The sequence below is a fragment of the Budorcas taxicolor genome, chromosome 22 (genome assembly GCF_023091745.1).
Source record: "Budorcas taxicolor isolate Tak-1 chromosome 22, Takin1.1, whole genome shotgun sequence".
Taxonomy (NCBI): Eukaryota; Metazoa; Chordata; class Mammalia; order Artiodactyla; family Bovidae; genus Budorcas; species Budorcas taxicolor.
Window position 1 is genome coordinate 37,560,153 of NC_068931.1, and position 22,949 is coordinate 37,583,101.

Sequence of the window (22,949 nt, forward strand, 5' to 3'; positions counted from 1 at the left end):
ACACTTACTATAGTAAGTCTCTCCAGCACAACTGCTTTACTAATCACTGCTACCAATGGAGTGCAGAAACAGTCAAAACAGAGCAAAATGCAATTTTAACAGGATATCAGAAGCACTCCTGCTGCTGCTGCTGCTAAGTCGCTTCAGTCGTGTCTGACTTGTAGCGACCCCATGAACTGCAGCCTACCAGACTCCTCCATCAGAAGCACTGCTGCTGCTACTGCTAACTCGCTTCAGTCGTGTCCAACTCTGTGAGACCCCATAGACGGCAGCCCACTAGGCTCCTCTGTCCCTGGGATTCACTAGGCTCCTCTGTCCCTGGGATTCTCCAGGCAAGAACACTGGAGTGGGTTGCCATTTCCTTCTCCAGTGCATGAAAGTGAAAAGTCAAAGTGAAGTCGCTCAGTCGTGTCCGACTCTTAGCGACCCCATGGACTGGAGCCTACCAGGCTCCTCCATCCATGGGATTTTCCAGGCAAGAGTACTGGAGTGGGGTGCCATTCCCTTCTCCGATCAGAAGCACTAACCCCTTAGCAAAACTGCAAGGTAGAGTCCAGATCTGCAATTGGTTCTGAGCAGTCCTCTTCTGGCAACTAGGTTTTTTCAGAACTTATCTTTTCCTAAAAGACAGTTTTTAGGGAATTCCCTGGTAAGCCAGTGATTAGGACTCTGAGCTTTCACAGAGTCTGGATTTCAGGTTCTCGGTTCCAGTACCAGTCAGGGAACTAAGATCCCATAGGCCAAATGGCACAGCCAAAATTTTTTAAAAAAAGACCAAAAAAGGCGTTAAGTTCTGGATTTTGATTACTAAAGGTTGTGTAGTGGAGAACTTAAAAAGTGATATAGAATAAGAAATAAAATAAGAAATACATTAAGCAGTTAATAGCACAGTTAATAACGGTAGCAATGTATATAGATTCAAATTTCTAACACCATTTGCATTAGCATTATGACCATGGACCAGTCATTTGATTTCACTGAGCTTCGATTTAATCATTTTAGGACATCTTAGGGGGCAGTTTAGAGAACTAAATGAGTGTTGTGCTCGTGTTTCACACAAAGCAATCAAATAAACGCTACTGGTGGCAGTAATTCTGTTACTGGTCCTCCCTTCAGAGTCATCAAGACTTCCCAGGTGGTTCAGTGGTAAAGAATCCATCTGCCAAAGGAGACACGGGAGACGGGGATTTCATCCCTGGATCAGAAAGATCCCCTGGAGGAAGAAATGGCAACTCACTCCAGTATTCTTGCCTGGAAAATCCCACGAGCAGAGGAGCCTGGCGGGCTATAGGCCACGGGGTATCAAGAGTCATCACTTGTGGTGAAGCGGTCCTAAAACGGAGAGTGCAAGCTAGAAGTGTAGATGGGAAGGCTGAAACTCACACAGGAAAGGCGACTTGCCCTAAAGTATGTGTGGTGATCCTAGGACGAAAGAGCAGATAAAACCAAGGAGGGTCTTGGAATGCAGGAACAGAAAATCCAGACCCTTACGGTCCTTCCCTCCGCATGTTGTAACTATTAATGGAACAGTATAACCTGTCGCCCCTCCTACTCCTTAGAGAGAAGGTATTTGCCCTACTCTTCCCCCACCCAGTATACATCCCTCATCCAATCAGCAAATGACCCGCAAGACCCCTATTCTACTCCATATACCCTGGGTATAAAAATGGACTAAGGACCCCTGTTCAACGTCGGTTTTCCCTTGGGCTAGCCCGCTGTCTCCCATTCTAATAAACTTTTATTTTCCTCTCATTCTGTCTCATGTCTGGAAATCCTTTTCCAACCCGCACCCAGACCACGACAGTATGTACAACTCGTTGATGGCACAACTGCTACAAGACCCAGGTATCCAGTCCTGGAGCTCTGAGCTCCCCTGTCACCCCCACCACTTTCCAGGTTTGGGGCTGTGTTTGCCTCTGAGTTCAAATTCAGGGAAGCGGGTGATGCCCTGTTTTAGCAAAGTAGCTTACTGGGCTTCCCTGATACCTCAGTCCGTAAAGAATCCGCCTGCATCAGCAGCGCGACCCTGAGGCCGACTGCGCCCACATTCCGCTGTCACTAACGCCTACCTCGCCGCCTTCCCAGTACTTCTAGTACTTCCAGTACTTCCCAGACTTGCTTCATGAAACAGCACGCGTCTAACCCAGAGATCCTGAAAGACACGCCTTTCAGGACAAAGTGGGGATAAAAAAAAATTCTCCTTTTCTAAGACTCGACGGGAGCGGCCATGTTGCTGTACGGAAAAAGAAAAAAAAAAAAAAGCGTTTCCAGGCCTGGAGCGCTCTGCTCGCTACTCAGTGACGTACAGCGCTCCGGCATTCACCGCTGAATTCAAAGGTCAGACCTGACTTTGCAGAGGACGCTCACAGTGGCCACGAAAAGCCAGTGCAGCCGGTGAGGTGGCGGCGCGCCAGCAATACGCAAAACGTCCAGCGACGAGGAGCGGCGCGCGAGAATTGCGTACGAGAGTTGCGCAAGAAAATTGCGCACGCGCATGCACGTCCTGCGCGATGACGTACACGCCGGCGGAGATTTTAAAATTCGAAAGGCGGCGGCGGGTGGAAGGAGTTTGTGTTTTGGCGGCTGCTGTCCTGTCCAGTGGACGGTTGCAGGGTTTACAGCAGTTCGGTCTTTGGATCGTCTCGGGAAGCTGGAAGAAAGGTAACTAATGATTTTGGGTTAATTTTGTTCCGCAGCTGGAGGGAGAACGCCAGGTCGCCAGGTTAGATTCACAAGCCCTGGGAAGCGACGTTTTGGTGTTTGTTGTTGTAACCGACCTCTCGAGCCAGTCGGTACGAGGCGCTAGTTTCCCAGAGTCCAATAAATTTCTTATGGCAGTGATTTTCCGAGGGAGAAGGGGTGGGCCAAGCGGACACTGATGGGAAGAAGAGGGCCTGGAGAGAGGAAAAAGGGAAAAATTGATGAGAGCACACAGAGGAAGACAAGATGAGGAACTGTTTATTGTTTTTGCGTTTGAACTATTAGTGTAACATCCCGATTGCCGTGTACGGAGTACATCCAGCAGTATTAATCTCAGATCCTGAGAGTACATTTTAAGTGGAGTGGAACATATAGATGAGAGTGCAAAAGTTTACTAGATACAGAAGTGTATACTAAAGAAGAAATGGGTGTCCACACAAAGAAGGAAAGAGTATATCAGTTTCAAAGACAAAGGAGAGCTTAGAGAAAAGGATAACCACAGATGTCCATTGTCCTGGAAACCAGGGCGGGACCTGGAAAGGTGAGGAGTACAGTGTCTAATGCCTCAAAGACAAGATCCTGTTGCAGAGAAAAGCCAATTCTGACTCTAGGTAGAACTGTTTCTTTGACTTGTTTTCTGTTGCTTTTGTTATTATAATCATACATAACGGCCAACCTCAGAGAATCCTGCCCCTCTGCCTGACTGTTAAACTAAAGTGCCTTTGTTCAGAACCCTGTCCACCTGTAGATAACGGAAAGAAGAAATTAACACATCCCCTGCCTAAGGCTTGCCATTCTAAGAGATATTTTCAAGATTAATGGCCATTTTACTTTATTTCTTCACCTCCCTGGCATCTCCGATCTATAAAAGAACCTGGCATTTCAGTTAGCTCTTTCAACACCATGTCTCAGATTAATTGGCCTGTCCTGCAGCAATCAGAGTGAGGTTGGACTAAGTAACAATAGGATCCGAAGATTTCTTAGTGAAAGATACCCCAGGAGGTGGAAAGGGAGTGAGATGTGAATGTAGTCTGAGGAACTGGACAGCGGCCTGTAGACCAGATAATTTATCCTTGATAAAAGGGAGACTGAAGCAAGAGGGCCAGTAATTGAAGAATATAAATGAGAAAGAGAAGGTTAAGGACAGAGCTAAAGAGGATGGACTTTAGGAAAAGAAAACAGAATGGTTTGAGACCAAAGGAAACATCAGAGGTAGTTGTTCTCAGGTAGCCTCTGACTTCCCATCGAAATAGGCACAGCCAACAATGGTAATGTAATCTGAGCTAGGATTCAGGGTTTTACTACCTTGTGAAGAGGAATCATACCTTATTCACCTTTCTATTGTTTGCACTGCTTTGCACACTCCCTTGTACATGGTAGGCAGTTAGTAAGAATTTTCATTTGTTGAATATTTTTAAAGGAAATCAAATAGATTAATATTCCCTGTAAATGAGGACTTCACCTTACATGAACAAGATAACCTAGGAAAGAACAATGAAACTTGGCTGCCTTTCTGTTTGAGGATGAGATAATAGTTCAGGTTTAATGTACCATCTACATCTGGAAAGACTTGTTTAATACCAAATTCATGAATGCAGGTCATAAGCATGAAACGCAGTTCATTTTCCACCGGTGGTGCTGGCCGCCTGTCTATGCAGGAATTAAGATCCCAAGACTTAAATAAACCAGGTCTCCATACCCCTCAAACGTGAGTACCTCATGCCTTATTGTCTTTGGTAGAGAAATCTGTAAAGGTAGTTAATGCAAAGATGTAGTGTGAGTAATATTGTGATGAATCTTGTCTGTTGTCAGCGGTACCTGATTTGGAGTCAATGAAGGCTGAGAGTGGGCCCGTTATTCCATGTTGTGTCTTATCTCATTTGATACTTAAATCTCAAAAGCCACAAACTTTGTAAGGCAATCCCTAAGGGACTGCTAATTCCCCTTCAGTGCTCTTTCATTCTTATTTTTCTGCTTTCCTCAGAGCTGCTTGTTTGAGCAGGTTCTGTGCTATAATTTTCAGTTTACTGAGTTTATTCAACTAGCACAGTTCTCAATCAACATTACTTGCTCTGACAATTAACTGCAGTTTAGGAGCCATCTGTAGAACACTGCTTCTCTAAACTGTTTCCTGGAGATTCATAGGTGTCCAGAAGAACTTGCTATTATTGTATTCAATATCCTATAATAATGTATAATAAACAGTTTGGTGTATACCTGTAACATCATAAATCAACTATACTTCAATTTTTTTTTGTTTAGGTTTTCAATAAAAAATCAACTGGGGGGGAGAACTGTCGATCATAAACTAATTTTTCCCTATGAATGATTTTCTTAAAATTAAGAGAAGGCTATTTGTAATCTATATGAGTTGTATCAATCCTGTATTACCAAGGTACAAGTTACTTGCTGCTACTGCTGCTGCTAAGTCGCTTCAGTCGTGTCCGACTCTGTGCGACCCCATAGATGGCAGCCCACCAGGCTCCCCCATCCGTGGGATTCTCTAGGCAAGAATACTGGAGTGGGTTGCCATTTCCTTCTCCAATGAAGTTACTTGATAATTGCTTTTAAATTACTTAGGTTTACATTGTATGAGCCTCTGCTACTTTTAGAAATTTGAAATATTTAACATTTTTTTCTTCTGAAATCAGAGAAATTTTTTGTACTTTTGCACGTTACAACTGCAAAAGATTTGTGCCTTAAATTGTCAGAAGCTAAAAGACTGCTTTTGTCAATATTTTTGGTCAGTAATTGACATAATGTATGTTCTTAAGTATAGCCACATTCTAATAAAGAGTAAGCCTCAAAAGAACAAAATTTAAGTGTGACTATCAGTCTGTGATTGAAAATACCTATTTTTAAATTATTCATTTTCCTTTGAAGTTGTTATCCATAAATGTGCATATTTTAAGATAATTAAAATAACAATGTAGATATGGGTTTTCCTACTTTCTTCTTAACACTTTAGTTAAGCAAATGTATACTATATTATAAGCCTATCCCGTTTATAACAACTGTAATTGCTGCTGAAAATTTTCATGCTTTTGAATTATTTTTGTAGGGAATGGGTAACATATTTCCAAAAGTCTCTTGAACTAATATTTTTCCATTCATTTGAAGAGTTTGTTTTTCTCCTTTTCTTAAAGCAAAGAGAAATCAACCTTTGGAAAACTGAATATAAACAGACCCACATCTGAAAGAAAAGCCTCTGTATTTGGTAAAAGGTAATGATATTTTTTATTAATTCTAATGGAAAAGATTCTTATAGCCATACATTGAGTTAAATGCTCAAAGTACAAAAAATTAGATATCATTGTCCCTTTCAAGAGAAAGTTATAATCTTGTTTTCCTCTGTTTTAAATGGTTAAATTGGTTATATTTGCCTTAGATGATGCTGAAAGATACATCAAAACATTCAGACCACTGTTTCATTGTTACAAGTGAATACTTGATGGAAAATTCTTCACATAGACACTCTGGAATCAGAGCATTTTAACATTAGGAATCGTCGTCTAGTCCAACATTTTAGTCAAAGACTTTTCAATACTCTTAAATATTATCAAACCAGTCAATCCTAAAGGAAATCAATGCTGAATATTCATTGGAAGGACTGCTGCTGCAGCTCCAATGCTTTGGCCACTTGATGCAAAGAGCTTACTCATTGAGAAAGACCCTGATGCTGGGAAAGATTGAGGTCAGGAAGAGAAGGGGACGACAGAGAATGAGATGGTTGGAAGCCATCACCGACTCAATGGACATGAGTTTGAACATACTCTGAAAGATAGTGAAGGACAGGGAATCCTGGCGTGCTACAGTCCATGGGGTCACAAAGAGCCAGATATGACTTTGTGACTGAACAATAACAAAAACAAATATTATGGACTCTTATTTTATGGGCTATCTCTATAGATATCAACTATATTAGAAATTGAAACTGAGGGGGAAATTTTTAATATTTATTAATTCAATTTAAAATAACAATAACCTATTACATGTTAACATAAATAACATGCTTTATTTTAAAAAACATTTTTTAAAAACAAAAGTATTTCAATAAGGTGATGTTGTTTTACGTTTTTGCAGTCTCTTAATGTCTGGTTTCATAGAAGGTAGCTAGATTCTCCTGTTTCTGAATTCAGTCTGCTGCAGTATCTGACATGTAGCCAGCCTTTGGAAAACTCCACTGTATACTCAGGAGAGAGAGAATGAGAAAGAAACGGGTGAAAAAGCCTTAAATTTATTGTGAAAAGAGTTTTGACTTCTCAGATCCCCTAGATCACACTTGGAAAACCGCTGTCTAGAGTAGATCACAGGTTGTCTGGAGTGAAGTAAGGATTGACTGTTTAGAGGGATGAGACTTTGGGATGATGGAAGCGTTTAATCTTGATGATGGTAGAGTTTTCACAGGTGTGTACCTTATCAAACCTCATCAGACTCTATGCTTTAAGCAGGTGCATTTTATTCTAAGCAAATTATACCTCAGAAAGTTAATTGTTTTAAAGAAATTCCCAACTCCAAAAGAAACTTTTTTTTCAATCTCACCAAAACTTAAAATATAACTTTAAGACAGGTGTTTATTTAACTACTTTGAAAATATTTAGAGATGATATATTTGTTACCTTATGAGAAATCTTTGTCATAAACCCAGGTTAAACTGTCTCTGGTGTTCATTCTAGCTGAAAAATCTTAAGGAATTTTTATAACGTAACTTTGATTTCAGAGCTGAACTTCAGAGATAATGGAGATAATGATGATAAACTCTAATGTTTGCTGAGCATTTTTGTAAGCCAGAAAAGTGCTATTTTACGTCTTTTCTGTTCAATCCTGAGAACTGCTCTATGTGTAGATAGTTATTGTCTTCATTTTATCAATAAGGAAATTGAAGCACTGAGACGTTAAGTAATTTACCCAAAGTCATACAACTGGTAACAGAGATAGCATTTTTAACCACAGACTCTGGTTCTAGACCCTACACTCTTAAACTGTAAGTTGAATAATACAGTATTTTGATTGGTTAGGAAATACTTTGATAATTTCAAAAGCTATTAGTATTTTGTGTAAAATAAGAGCTGAGTCTATACATGTATTCCTTGGTAAAAAATATGCATAAACATATTAAAATTAACTACTAGCAGTAGGTAGAAGAGTGGTTCTCAAGTTAGCAAATTCTCAGGGGGGAAATTAGCTAATTAGAGTAGCAGGAAGGCAATGGCACCCCACTCCAGTACTCTTGCCTGGAAAATCCCATGGATGAGGGAGCCTGGTAGGCTGCAGTCCACAGGGTCACTAAGAGTCGGCACGACTGAGCGACTTCACTTTCACTTTTCACTTTCATGCATTGGAGAAGGAAATGGCAACCCACTCCAGTGTTCTTGCCTGGAGAATCCCAGGGACAGGGGAGCCTGATGGGCTGCCATCTATGGGGTCGCACAGAGCAGTGAAAGAGGGCCCAAGCTAAAGAACTTTGAGATTTGGGAGCCTGGGCAGAAGAGAATTTGAAAACGGCAAGCAAACTTGCAGGGAGAAACTCTGTTTTGGTGAACAGAGTTGAGATATTAGAGCAATGTTCGCTGTAACTCAGCTTTGTGGAGTCTGTCCAATAAAGAAAAGTACTGTTCCAAGTACAATAAACTACAATAGTTAGGTAAGTTGGGCCGCAAAGATTAGCAAAAGGAATTATTATAAAGGTTTAAACAAATGAAGTTTTGTTTGGGGGGACGGCGCTTAGAGCATATATGCTATAGCTATTAGTGACTAAAAAATAGTAACATATTTATGGTAAATCACAGTCAGATACATAATATCACATGACAATAACTTTCATGAAAAAAGTACACACCATCTATTTCAACATCTCAAAGGTAATTTTTTCACAATAAATAATGGCAAATGAAGAGATTGGAAGTAAAGGAGCAGTCATGAAGGGGTGAGTAGGGTGTTGAAAGGATTTGGGTTGTTGAAGAGACCTGGAAAACGGTTGGTGCAGAGAACCTGCTGGACTCAGAACACATATTTTTAGAGGATAACATGTATGTTAGTGATGCAAACCACCAGAAGAGTATTTCTTCCCGCCTCATTTTATACTTTAATCTTCATTATTTGTTCTTTTTCTCTCTGCTTTGAATAAAGAGAAATCTGTTTAAATAAAAACTGAAGACTTGAATTTTAATGTTTGATGCTGATGTTAAAATATAAAATCATGGGACTTCCCTGGTGATCCAGGGGCTAAGACTTCAATGCAGGTGGCCCGACGCAGGTTCCATCCCTGGTCAGGGAATTAGATCCTACGTGCTGCGACTAAGACCCAGCACAGCCAAATTAGTAAATATGTAAGATCGCCTTGAGATAATTTAGGCTTCACCACAGAAGGAAATAATTGTGACTGATTTTGTTTGCAGAACTAGTGGACATGGATCCCGGAATAGTCAGTTTGGTATATTTTCCACTTCTGAAAAAATCAAGGACCCAAGACCACTTAATGACAAAGCATTTATTCAGCAGTGTATTCGACAGCTCTGTGAGGTATTTTATATTCTTTAATATTGTAAACTGTGAGTGTTCTCTTTAAGTACTTTTCACTAATTTTCCTATTGTGAAACATTTGACATTTCATAAAAATTATTGTAGTTTCTTTCAGAAAACGGTTATGCATATAGTGTATCCATGAAATCTCTACAAGCTCCTTCTGTTAAAGACTTCCTGAAGATCTTCACTTTTCTTTATGGCTTCCTCTGCCCTTCATATGAACTTCCTGACACAAAGTTTGAAGAAGAGGTTCCAAGAATCTTTAGAGATCTTGGGTTTGTATGTTATATTTCTCTTTAGCCTAGAGAGATTATTGGAACAGAGAGGAGAATGAAACTCAGTAAGTGTGTAAAGATTTTGAGTTAGAGAAGTAGTATATTTTAAGATGGCCCCTGTGGGTCACATATGCAAGATCAATTGAAAAGGCAAAAAAAAAAAAAACAACAACTATTTGGGAATTATTAGTAAAATACAGATGATAGATCATAAAGCCCTCAACTACTCATGTTATAAGGAATAGATAGGATGGACTAGATCCTGCAGATTTTATAGATCAGAGAAGACAGGTGGCAAAGCCTGGGAAAATGGAGTGAGATAAGAGTCCAGAAAAGCCTGCATAGGACAAACACAGGGAGAGATGGATTTGAGGAGAAGTACATACATGAGTTTTATTTAGGGTACGTTGCATTTGAGCGAACAAATAATCTTTCAGAAGAGAAGTCCTGCCTATTGGTTGTAAGTCAAGTTTTGCAACTTAGGGGATATGTGTACAAAGTAATCATCAAAAAAATATACAAAATCATTTGTGAGTAAGATGACAAAGAGAATCTCGACAAGTATTTTACTTCTAAACAAGTCAAGACTGTTGGTATATACTTGGAATTTTTAAAATGTAACTTCTTGCTTAATTTAGCCATTTTTATAAAAACATGCTAGCTTATTTTTTCTAATTTTTCATAGGTATCCTTTTGCATTATCGAAAAGCTCCATGTATACAGTGGGGGCCCCTCATACATGGCCTCACATTGTGGCAGCCTTGGTTTGGCTAATAGACTGCATCAAGGTATTTGATTTCTCACTTTAAATATATACATAGGAAAGATTTTTCCCCCCTCCTCAGAATATTTCATTTTCTCTCCCAATCTTGCTTTTACCAATTAGCTGCAAGTCTGAGTCAGTTTTCAGAGCATGTTTGGTTTTGTGTTCTTCAAAACATTACTACATGAGTCCACAGGAGAGAAAGGGAAATATCCCAAAGGCAAGGAGATCATTTGTTTTCATGAGGTTTTACAGCTAGAAACAAACAAAACCCCCCAAAATTCAAACAACAACAACAACAAAAAAAAAAAACCACAGCAAAATACTGTCAGTAGGAACTTCCCCTGAACATTTATCTCAGATTCCTCAGACTCTTTTCTCCTCTCATATTTTATATTATTGAGGAGTGGTGGTTTGTTAGTAAATGACACCTTTACATAAGAGAAGTTTATTCAAGTCCATATTTCTAGTTTATATGATTTCAGATTGAAATTTTTTTCAACCAAATCTTCTCAGTTCAGAATTCTCAGTTCTTGTAGTAAGAGTCTTTTCTCCAGTTCTGGGGATCTGTATGTGCCTCCATAAGGCTCACCTTCAACTTTGCAGAGTAGCAAGAGTTCTCACAAGGACCTTTGACACAGCAACAGAAACTGTGTTTATCTACCCTGATGACAGGTAGAAGATTCTGTTTTTCATCTTGGGCTATGCCCTGCATGTCTTCAGTCTTAATTAAATCTGATTGTCACATGAGGCCTTGTCAAGTGAAGAAGAGGTTAAGGATGAGTTGACAGAGCTTGCCTGCATCCACTCTAGATACACAGAAGGGATTATGAGTGCCTTTGGAACAAGAAAGGAACGCTAGGACAAGCAACTCTAGGCTCAGGGCAGTATCCCCACTCAGCAATCCTGTAAATGAGTGCTAGGCTAAGAAAATTTATTGTTCTTTTATACTCCTAATACATAGTCCATTTTTTTTAGAGCTCAGTGTTGATTATACTAGATATACATTGTATCTTTAGGTTTTATAGCAAATTCTTTTTAATTTTATTTTTAAAACAAGTTATAAAACAGATGTTCTGAAGTGGAACTTCTGTGCCTTAAAAACATTTAGGCATTTTCCTTCTGGCTTGTTAATTATAAACATCTGAATGTTTCGCTGTAATTTATTATTTGCTATCACTTTCAGCTTAAATATTTGTTTAAATGAAGACTTTATATTGTAAAATTCAACCTAAAGTACATTCTTAAACATTTTGAAGGAGTCAGATAACATTTGAGCACCAAAATTAAGTTCATTTAAGATAAATCATTATTACTGGCTTAGCTTTTGTGGCAGTTCTGTTTTCAGTTCTCAGAATTATATTAAAATGTGCAGCAATACATATGTTCCCAATGGGCTACTAACAGTGTAAAAGATCAACATGTTTTTCTCTATTATTGGTTAGTCAGTCAGTCGTGTCCAACTCTTTTGTGATCCCATGGACTCCTCTTTTCATGGGATTTCCCAGGGAAGAATACTAGAGTAGATTACCATTCCATCCTCCAGGAAATCTTCCCGACCCAGGGATTGCACCTAGGTCTCCTGCATTGGCAGGCGGGTTCTTTACAACTGAACCACCAGGAAAGCATATTTTTCTTTGTAGAATAGAACTAAATATGGATCCCATCCTTTTTTAATCCTAAGGGACTTAGTTATTAAACTGTCAAAAGGATTATATTGTAAGGTTTAAAAGAATAACCTCTCAAGAGACTTTATCATGCAGTAATGTAAATGCTTCTAAAAATGACACTGAAAACAAGTTTGGCAAAACTTGAAAAATGTGTTTTTCTCATAAAGTTAATCAGTTTAATATGTTTGTATACTGAACAGTTACATAATGCCATGAAAGAAAGCCCACCTTTATTTGATGATGGACAGCCTTGGGGAGAAGAAACTGAAGATGGAATTATGCATAATAAGGTGCCTTACTCTACCATAAACATTAGTCATCTGATACTGTTTACTAAGTGTGTCATTATTGAAATTAACATAGTCTTTTGTAAAACTTGTCTTTTTTGCTTTCTGGAAATCTAAAATTGATTTTTGGAAATACTAGTCAATGGATTTACTCTTGGATTCACACTATAATTTCCTAAAAATAAATAAGCACAGAAATTTGGAAATGTTAAGTAAAAAAGACAAGGCAATTAGAATTAAAACATAACATGTTATTGTTTATGTGTAGATATATTTCTTTTTCTCCCCTTTTAGAATGAAGATAATCATTACTGGCATCGTTATTCTAATATATTTTGTTGACACAAAGCATAAAAGACTGGGTCTTAAAATAGATGGCATGTGGGTTTTTTGTTTGTTTTGTTTTGACCATTTTAGCTACGGTAGTTTTCGCTTCTAAAAGTAACTGAGATAAAATAAATAGTCTAAATTGGTTTTCAGAAGGTCCTTTAACGGAGCCTAAACTATGTAACGAACTCCGCCCTGTTTCCTGAAACAGACAAATTTATGTATCCAGATGGAGCAAACACCCACCCCAAGGAATAAATTTATAGTATTGAGATTGAGCGTCAGTTTCCCCTAGCTAATATAAAAGACCAATCACTATGCGGTTCCCTAAGATGAAAAATAAACATCCTGTGTTCTAATTCTGTTCTTCACCTTCTGGAACACTTGTCATAAAAAGAAAGTAGAAATAGCCTCAACCTCATCTTTTATTACTACCTAGGGAATGGTTCAAATTCAAAGGTAAATGTACTGACTGCCATGGTGTTGCCTAGTTGTTTGTTTTAGACTTAATACTTCATCGGTGATCCCTGCTAGAAAAGCAGCTAGAAAGCCTCTCATCCTCTTGAGAGAATTCGCCTCCCATGTTGCAATATGTGTGCTAGACTAAATATATTATACCTCAGTTTTTACCCAAATAAAATTATAACACCTACTAAATTAATTATTAAAGAAGCACTTTGGAAATTATAAAGTACTATTTTTAAGTTACTTTAATTTTAAATTGAAAATTAATTTTTAATGTAATTTAAAAGAATTACCAAAATACCAAACTTCACCAGGTTCTGAGTTTCCGCTCTGTGGATCTAGAGACTCAGTTGTTTTTTTTTTAAACCTTCAAAATCAAAATCAACCGAACTTAAGAAAACTGATTGACATCTTACCAAATTCACATCTGAAGAGGAATGAAAATCTATCTATTTCCCCCTAGTGATCCATCTTTCCAGTTACAGGAATACTCATGCCACCTATTCAGGGTACCCCTTCCGTATCAACCAAGTAATGAAGAGGTTGCTTAGTAAGCAGAGCATCAGGGCAGAGGGAATTGGTTTGTCTTAAGGGATGCTGACTTCATCTGACTATGGAAAATTCTTATCAGTTCTCCTTGCCTCCTAACAAAGGATACATCCTCAGTGACCAGAACACCTCAGAACTGCAAAATGGAGTGTTATTTTCCCTTGGATAAATATCGAGTGCTAATCTACTGTTCAAATCTCCACTAACCTTGCCATTTTTTTAACCTGAAGTTACAGTGTAAATTACAGCCTTTATTAATTATGTTCTGGCTTTCATAGTCAAATCTTGTCAGATTAATTGGATTTAAATGACTAGCAGTTCATTAAAATTTTTCATTATCCCCAAAGACGCTTCAGTTCAGTTCAGTCGCTCAGTCGTGTCCGACTCTTTGCGACCCCATGAATCGCAGCACGCCAGGCCTCCCTGTCCATCACCAACTCCCAGAGTTCACGCAAACTTACGTCCATCGAGTCGGTGATGCCATCCAGCCATCTCATTCTCTGTCGTCCCCTTCTCCTCCTGCCCCCAATCCCTCCCAGCATCAGAGTCTTTTCCAACTGGATCTCCTTTAGAATGGACTGGTTGGATCTCCTTGCAGTCCAAGGGACTCTCAAGAGTCTTCTCCAACACCACAGTTCAAAAGCATCAATTCTTCGACGCTCAGCTTTCTTCACAGTCCAACTCTCGCATCCATACATGACCACTAGAAAAACCATAGCCTTGACTAGACGGACCTTAGTCAGCAAAGTAATGTCTCTGCTTTTGAATATAATATCTAGGTTGGTCATAACTTCTTCGAGGAGTAAGGGTCTTTTAATTTCATGGCTGCAGTCACCATCTGCAGTGATTTTGGAGCCCAAAAAAATAAAGTCTGACACTGTTTCCACTGTTTCCCCATCTATTTCCCATGAAGTGATGGGACCAGATGCCATGATCTTCGTTTTCTGAATGTTGAGCTTTAAGCCAACTTTTTCACTCTCTTTCACTTTCATCAAGAGGCTTTTTAGTTCCTCTTCACTTTCTGCCATGAGGTTGGTGTCATCAGCATATCTGAGGTTATTGATATTTCTCCTGGCAATCTTGATTCAGCTCGTGCTTCTTCCAGCCCAGCGTTTCTCATGATGTACTCTGCATAGAAGTTAAATAAGCAGGGTGACAATATACAGCCTTGATGTACTCCTCTTCCTGTTGTTCCATGTCCAGTTCTAACTTGCTTCCTGACCTGCATATAGGTTTCTCACATTTGCATTAATAAGCATCATCTCACCTTCTCAAAACCCTTCTCTGAAGTTATGGGCTTTTCTGGTTTTTTGGGGTTTTTTTTTTACCATTTACTAAATAACACCTTTATTCAAATTTAAGTGTTCTTTTAATCCTCATTATTCACTTCAGAAGTAGCAGACTGAGTAAATCTGTGCAGCATAATTAATGATATTCCCTAGGTTTGTGTCTCATTTACAGGAGTTCATGTAACCACTTGGTATTCCTGACTTTCATTATTTTCATTCATATTTAAATTTTCACTTAGAAAAGTGAAACAAACTAAATAGAGATTCACGACTGAGTTTTTAAATCTGCTTCACCCAATCAGCTGTTTTTGGACTACACCATAAAATGCTATGAAAGTTTCATGACTGGTGCTGACAGCTTTGACGAGATGAATGCAGAGCTGCAGTCCAAGCTGAGTAAGTGCTTTTGCTCCTAGTGTGCTGGTGTGTAGGTCATCTTACTATGCCGAATGTTTATATGAGCCTCTCACTTTGAATGTATTTAGATACCTCCTTATTTTTATTATAACTGCTTCTTTGGTGGAGAGAAATAAAGGATGTCCTTGCTTTATTATTTTAATAAGTAAAGTACCAGTTAGTGAAAAGACCTATGGTCTGCCATAATTCATGTCAGAAAGTTAAGGGGCCATTGTATTTCCAAAGAAAGAAATTATTTTTCCACTCAGCTATGATCTAGTGACATTCAGAACTTACTGGCTAACTTTTAAAAAATGTTTCATAGGTATTTTACATCGTTTTTCTTTTTTTATAATAGTCATATATAAAATGCCAGAGTGGTAGGTAAAATAGCTAAGTTTAAGATGTGTAAAGCTATCCTGCAAAGACTATAGAATCATTCAGAACAGGAGGATACCCTGCCACTCTCAGCCCCAAAAATGAAAGCATTCTCTTGTGTATCCGTGGGATATACCTTTCTGGAGAATAGTGAGGATGGTTTCAGTGTGTCCACATGAGAAAGGGAACAAGCAGAGTATGTGATGTTGGGCTTCTTTTTAAAGAGGAAAATTCATAGTGATCTAAAACCAAAAGCACTAGTGACTTCTTTGCTATTTCAGTTATAATAAAGCATATAAATTATATTCATTTATTCAAACTATTATATACACACTATGTGCCGCCCACCATGTCAGCACCAGGGATACATTAATGAGTGAGGGAAATCTCTGCCCTCATGAGCTTGCATTCTATTAGACAGAGACAATAATCAGATGAACAGTAAGTCAGATGGTGGTAAGTGCTACAGAGGAAAATGAAGTAGGCCTGGGCGGCAGAGAGTGCAGTGGACCGCAGGGAGGGATTGCAGTTTTACAGAGGGGAAGAGGTCCTTCACTGCGAGGGTTTTATGTAGAGACTAGAGGAAGTGAGGGAGAGAGCAATGGTGAAAACCTGGGGAAGAATTTCCTAGGCAGATCTGAGACCTGATGAAATTTTGGGGTTTTTTTTCTCCAGAGGATTTATTTAACGTAGATGCTTCCAAGCTGGAATCATTAGCAGCAAAAAACAGAGCATTGAATGAACAAATTGCAAGATTGGAGCAAGAAAGAGAAAAAGAACCGGTTAGTAAACATGCTAATCTTATATAGGCTTACACAGTTACTGACACTCTTGGATCTCCGTGGAGAAAACTAGCTGTTTCTTTGTATAAAGAAACAGCTATATGGATAAAAAAAATTTCTAATGCGTTAGCAAAATTCATTAAAATGCATAAATTTGCATTAGGAAATGCATTAGCAAAATAAGCTTCTTAAAAGTTAAGTTTTTTTAATATATGCCACAACTCCTAATGAAAACATGTTTGGTCTCCCTAAAGCTTTGTTTTCCCTTGTGATCTATTGGTCTGGGACTAATGGTGTTCAGAATATGATGAAAGAATCTTATCTACTTACATCAGATCAAAAGGATCTTTAGAACAAGGTCCCCATGTTACATACCTCATGGGAGCACCAACAAGAGGTCCTGAGCTTTGTAATCCATGGAAAGAGAATGATAACGAGTTTGTATAATATATTGTGTGCTGAGGGATTTCTAAAAGCTAAATGATGATGTCCAGATATCTAAAGTTATTTTGTGTATTATGATACTGAAATGTTCTGTAAAGTAACAGATTTTTAAATGTTTGTGCTTTTTCAATCTGGCCCTTGACTTTTTCTATCCCAAATTGGCTTCTGAAAAATACTCCTTTCAATTGGGTAATAACAGTAAACTCCCCTTTTAGTTCCTTTTGACTCCCTCTAAAAATGAAAAGAAAACTCTAATTTACCTTTCTTTAAGATGAATTTGAATATTGCTTTACTTTCAAGTAAAGTATGAAATGATTATTGACAAGAATAACTTCATACTCTTTTTCTTTTAAAGAATCGCCTAGAGTCATTGAGAAAACTGAAAACTTCTTTACAAGCAGATGTTCAGAAGTATCAGGCATACATGAGCAATTTGGAGTCTCATTCAGCCATTCTTGACCAGAAATTGAATGGTCTCGATGAAGAAATTTCTAGAGTAGGTAAGCACAACTAGTGCTGAAAGTTCATTTAGATTAGGGTGGGAGCATGCATGGGACTTAGCACATACAGAGCAGTCTTTGTCATCCATACCTTTTTGCCTCTTAATGGTAAATGTTGGTAGCAGGCCACCAAGTTTTTAGTGACTTCTATATTCGTTTCCTGAGGTTGCTGTAACAAATTACCACAAACTTGGTGACTTAAAACAGTGGAAATTTATCCACTCACAGAAGGCTAGAGGCTGGAAATTGGCAGGGCCACACCTTCTCTGAAGATCCTGTGAGAGAGCCCGTTCCTTGCCTGTTCCAGCTTCTGGAGTCCGATGGCATTCCTGAGACTGTGGCCACGCCACTCCAGTCTCTGCCTGCATCTACACACTGCCTTCTCTGTGTGCATGTGTCTCTTCTGTCTGTGTTAATTCCTCTCTGCCTGTCTTTTCAGAACATTTACGACCTTTAGGGCCCACTTCAATAATCCAGGATAATCTTCTTACTGCAAAATACTTAATCCCATCTGTGAAGACTCCTTGTCCAAATAAAGTATTGATTACAGATTCCAGGGTCTGGGACTTCACATCTTTGGGTGACCATGATTCAACCTACTATACCTTCTAACATGTTTTCAGATACCTGACTCTTTGAAGCCAAGAGGGACCTAATCTAAGAACATATGCTGCCTGAACATAAACATATCTTCAGTTCCACTTTGTAATTAATATGCCAGGTTTTAAAATCTTTGCCAGCCTCAGTCTGCTATATTTGCCTTATCTTCTATCACTGTCAGTACCTCCTAGGCTACTCCACAGCTTAACCTGATTGAAAATAACATGAAAAGATGCTATAAAAGCCCAACTAAAGAAAGTTTGTTTATATCTTGTGTGCTCCTAACCTTGGTTTCATAAACAGATAATAGATCTTAATCATAAAACTGAAAATACTGTGGCCCATGAATTGCTTCTATGGGATGCTTCTATGGTGCCAAAAGTAGCACAAAGAAAGATATCTACACATCACAGAGCCATTGGCTGGCAGTTTACAAAATAAATAGCTATGTGGACCTACTTTACTATTTTCCCAGGTCTCTGCCTAGTTTGATTTTATTCTTTTAAGGGTTTTACGACTGTGTCTGTCTCATGTAGGAATTATGTAGATACTCCTTAGGCTATTTGATTTAACTCTTGTTCTTTGGAATATTGATCATCTTTCGTATCAAGGACAGTAATTATCTGTCCTCAATAAATAAATTGATTTATTTTTTTCCAAGTAAGTCTGATTACATATATTAGCTTTGCTCTACATCAACTCTTTAAATAGTTCACACTTGACCACTAATATTTGTTCTCCATAATGACAAGGAAATTTAGACATCTTAATCAACTAGAATTGAAGGAACTTAATTTATTTGTTTTGCAATGCAGAACTAGAATGTGAAACAATGAAACAGGAGAATTCTCAACTACAGAATATTGTTGACAACCAGAAGTACTCGGTTGCAGACATTGAGAGAATAAATCATGAAAGAAATGAATTGCAGCAGACCATTAATAAATTAACCAAGGACCTAGAGGCTGAACAGCAGCAGTTGTGGAATGAGGAGCTGAAATATGCCCGAGGCAAAGAGACGGTATGTCTTACCATTCCCAGAGCAGCACCTCCTCAGAACTTACCTTTGTGAAGGTCCCTCCCAATTTAGAAGAACTGAGTGAGTAGAATAAATTGGCTAAAGAGGTAAAACTTTTCAGCATTGACATTTTACTAAAACCAGACTCATCCCTTCATGTCAATTCAGTAACAGCCCAATTTCTCGGTCATACTTAAGATAGCCTGTATTTTCCAATAGTGAACCAAGAAATGAACAAAAAATGTCTCTAAGGCCGTGGAAATAGTTTTCATAAGTCCCAGGCCTTTTATTCTAGAAGTGGACATGAGTCACTTCTTCATTTACGTCCTCACTGCTCAGACATGTGTTTAACATCTGCTGTGTACCACTTACCATGTCAGGTGCGGAAGGAGGATAAAACGACATAGGAACTCAAGAAACTGCCGTTCTAGTTGACATTTCTCTACCATGAGATCAGACCTCCACTGCATACTGAGGAAGCCTATAGTACACGTGAACAACATTTTGGTGTGCATAGTGTAGGGTGATGGGTGCGGTGGTTTTCAGAAAGGCTTCCTTGCAGATGTAAGACCTGAGCTGAATGGGGAATGTGAGGAGGGAGGATTAGCCTGGCCAGGTTGGGGAGCCAGCAAGTGACGTGTGTGGGGAAGTTAGGGAGGAGGCAGCACCAGGGACACTGCTGTCCTGAGCTTTCCATGTGGCTAGAGCCTAACAGCAAGGGATGTGGCATGAAGATGAGACTCAAGGATGAGAAAGACCAGATGGTGAACATCCTTTTCACGTTTAGAAGCTCAGACTTTATCCTGAAAGCTCCAGGAAGCAGACCATTAATATGTTAAATACATAAGATCGCATTTCAGAAAGATCTCATTTTTGATAATGTGAAAAATGGATAGAAGGAAGCAACGCAGTCAGATAAGAATCTGTGGGAAGTAATTGGTAGAAATTACAGGCTGAAGTTTAGATAACGGTAGTGGAGATTCAAAGAAACGGGTGGATTCTGTCTGTTTAGGAGGTAGAATGAATAAGGAGATGAAAAGAAGGGAGCCAACACCAGGGTCTGGTTTGAGTGATGGGGCAGGCAATGAGTAGTAGTATTCACTTAGGAAAAGAAGAGATAGAGAAGTTGGCAGTCAGGAGTGGAGATGGTCAAGCTAGACCTGTTGTGCCCATGCAGCATTTAAATGAAAACACCTTACAGACTATTTTACATGGGCCTGTACTGCAGCATTAAATACCTGGGTTTGCAGTATAGATTTGGTAAAAATCTGTATATATTGTCATTGGAGCCACAGGGTAGACGAATTCACCAAGGAAGAATACAGAGGAGGAAGATAGAACTCTGGAAATACCAGTATCTTGGGAGTGGACAGAGGCCCCTTAAGAAAGGCCTGAAAGGAAGTAGGTTCTCCATTCCCCTACCAGGGATTGAATCTGCATCCCCTGTATTGGAAGGGCAGGGCTACCAGGGAAGTCCTGGAAGGCATTGTCTTTTAAAAAAGGCTCCTTTAAGTATCTACGTTTGCCTATGGGGGCAGTGCGGGTTTTTCACCCTGATCATATTGTGAAGTTCATTATAAGCATAATGAAACAGCTTCTTGGTCAGGTTTTAAATGTTTTACATTATTAAAAATCTGTATTTTACACAGCTGCATATGCACAATTCAGCCTGAGCAATAAGCACTGCCTCATTTTTTGAGCCATTTCAGCAGATTTTTGCTTTGCCTTAATTATCTGTGCTCCCTTGTACTCCTGACCTGCTCATCTCTGTCCCTGTGTATAAAAGAGAAAAATATGCATTTCTAAGAAACAGCCAGTGATGGTAATCGAAAAGGTCTTTGAACCTAGAATTTGGTAAACCTTTATTGTAGCCCTGGGTTTACCAGCACATGTTTATGTGACCTCAGCACAACATCTGACTTCTCAGAGCCTCAGTTCCCTTATTTACAAACCGAAGTGTGATTAGACCAGGTCGGTGAACCTGAAATGTCACTTCAACAGTTATTAGCACATTTTGCCTCTCAAGCACTGTGTGGGAGAGAGGAAGTTGTGAATCTCTAGACTAGGTGAACTCTGTTTAACTAGCTCAAACTAGCTGTATGAGTGCTGTTTTTGATTTGGAGGATCAGGCTGAAAGAAGAAAATTACCCAGGAAGTGGGTAAACAGTGGCCTAATGAGGGGCCAGTTGGGCCATGGTCAGTGAGAAGAAAACCTTAGGGTACTGAGTAGGAGAGATTAAAGAATGGAGGCAAAATACTGAAGTCCAGCATAAAGAGTCCACCCCTTAGTTTTCTTTCCAAACTGATTTGTATCCCACCCGCCACCTCTGACTGGGAGTCCCCTTCTGGAGCTCTTTGCTGAGATGGGCATTGAGGCTAACTCCAGACTCTTGAGGAGAAATGTGATGCATGTTCTCTGTCTGAGCTGGTTGGGGGAAGGAGAAATGTGTCTCCTCCTGCTGTCCCCACAGTCTGGCAGGATGGAGCGCATGGCCTTGTGAAAACTGCTTTATTACAGCAGCAAAATCCTAGTGAAAAACAGTAATTCCTAGGATTATTTAGTATAAGGCCAGAGAGAACTCCATACCTTAGTCATCCCTGGAGAGCTACTGTATTACAAACTATAGTAATTGAAATGATTTCCTGATTTATTAATATGAAATCTTAAATTTTGCATAGAAGTGTTGCTTTTAAGTTTTTGGAAATTGAAGATTATTTAAGCACGTTCTGATAGGTACTTTTGCCCTTGCCTTCTTTCAAAGTACTCATTTTATAGATGGTAACTATATGAAAACAAATTGCCTAGACTCTGCAGGTTCGTTTATTTCATCAGATACTGAGTACTCTGTGCCACGTACTGTTCTAGTCGCAAGGGGTGCAACTGTTCTCATGGAGCCTGCTTTCAGGTGATGGAGACGAACACATGAATAATCTCTCTCAGGCGGTAACACGTGCTCTGAAGGGTAAAGTAAGAGGGTAGAGAAATTAGGGGTGTCATGTTAGAGGGAAAGCCTGCTGATGATGTAATTTGAACAGAACCCTGAACGGAGTGGAAAAAACCAGGAAATGTGGAATGTGTTAGTAAAATATTTTTATCAAAACAGTTGAAATAACATTCAGAGACTTGAGTGACTACAGTTCTCTCATTTTAAATGAATGTTTTATTTTGTACATTGACAAAGCTAATAAGGTTTGTTCCTGTGTCATAATTTTTCTGTCTGGTACTTTAAAAAGTGAATTTTAGGTAATACCTCAACATGGGACTTTTATTCCAAACTCCTTATCAGATAGATGGAGGAACAGTAGTATTTTGTTGTTGTTATTCAGTCACTAAGTCATATCCGACTCTATGTGACCCCATGGGCTGCAGCAGACCAGGCTTCATTGTCATTCACTATCTCCCAGAGTTTGCTCAAACTCATGTCCATTGAGTTAGTGATGCTGTCTAACCATATTGCTTACTAATTAATTATGGTGTTAAAACTATCTTAAGATTTAGTGTGAATAAAATCTTTCATTCTTTATATTTTAAAACTGCTACTGTTACTACTAAAAATGCCAACTTTAAAACTAATGAAAAACACATAATCTTGAGTAAAGCCGCAAAAAAAAATGCCAACTGAAAACCATATGGAATGGAACTGTTTCAGTATTTCTTTTTGTGTTCTCTTCTTACAGATTGAAACACAATTAGCAGAGTATCATAAATTGGCTAGAAAATTAAAACTTATCCCTAAGAGTGCTGAAAATTCCAAAGGTTATGACTTTGAAATTAAGTTTAATCCTGACGCTGGTGCAAACTGCCTTGTCAAATACAGAGCTCAAGTTTATGTACGTAATCGTGAGTACTTCAGAAGGTTTTTAAGTGATATGATTGATGTCTGCTCATAATATTTATAACCAACAGTTTAAACTTCAGCAGGTCCATAACTCAGGACTAAATGTAGAAATAAAACACTGAAACTTGCCCTCTTTCTTCCT

General features: G+C 38.9%; 1 protein-coding gene across 1 annotated transcript in view; it reads left to right on the forward strand.

Annotated features, from left to right (window-relative positions):
• The first annotated feature begins 4,307 nt into the window (after positions 1-4,307).
• NDC80 (NDC80 kinetochore complex component) overlaps positions 4,308-22,949 on the forward strand; it is a 32,018-nt gene continuing 13,376 nt past the window's right edge. The window contains exons 1-11 of the mRNA XM_052660582.1: positions 4,308-4,408; positions 5,847-5,924; positions 9,099-9,222; positions 9,328-9,500; positions 10,186-10,288; positions 12,134-12,223; positions 15,153-15,246; positions 16,300-16,406; positions 17,206-17,350; positions 18,766-18,971; positions 22,647-22,799. Of these exons, the coding sequence (XP_052516542.1) occupies positions 4,308-4,408; positions 5,847-5,924; positions 9,099-9,222; positions 9,328-9,500; positions 10,186-10,288; positions 12,134-12,223; positions 15,153-15,246; positions 16,300-16,406; positions 17,206-17,350; positions 18,766-18,971; positions 22,647-22,799 (1,374 nt within the window). The remainder of the gene's footprint in view (positions 4,409-5,846; positions 5,925-9,098; positions 9,223-9,327; positions 9,501-10,185; positions 10,289-12,133; positions 12,224-15,152; positions 15,247-16,299; positions 16,407-17,205; positions 17,351-18,765; positions 18,972-22,646; positions 22,800-22,949) is intronic.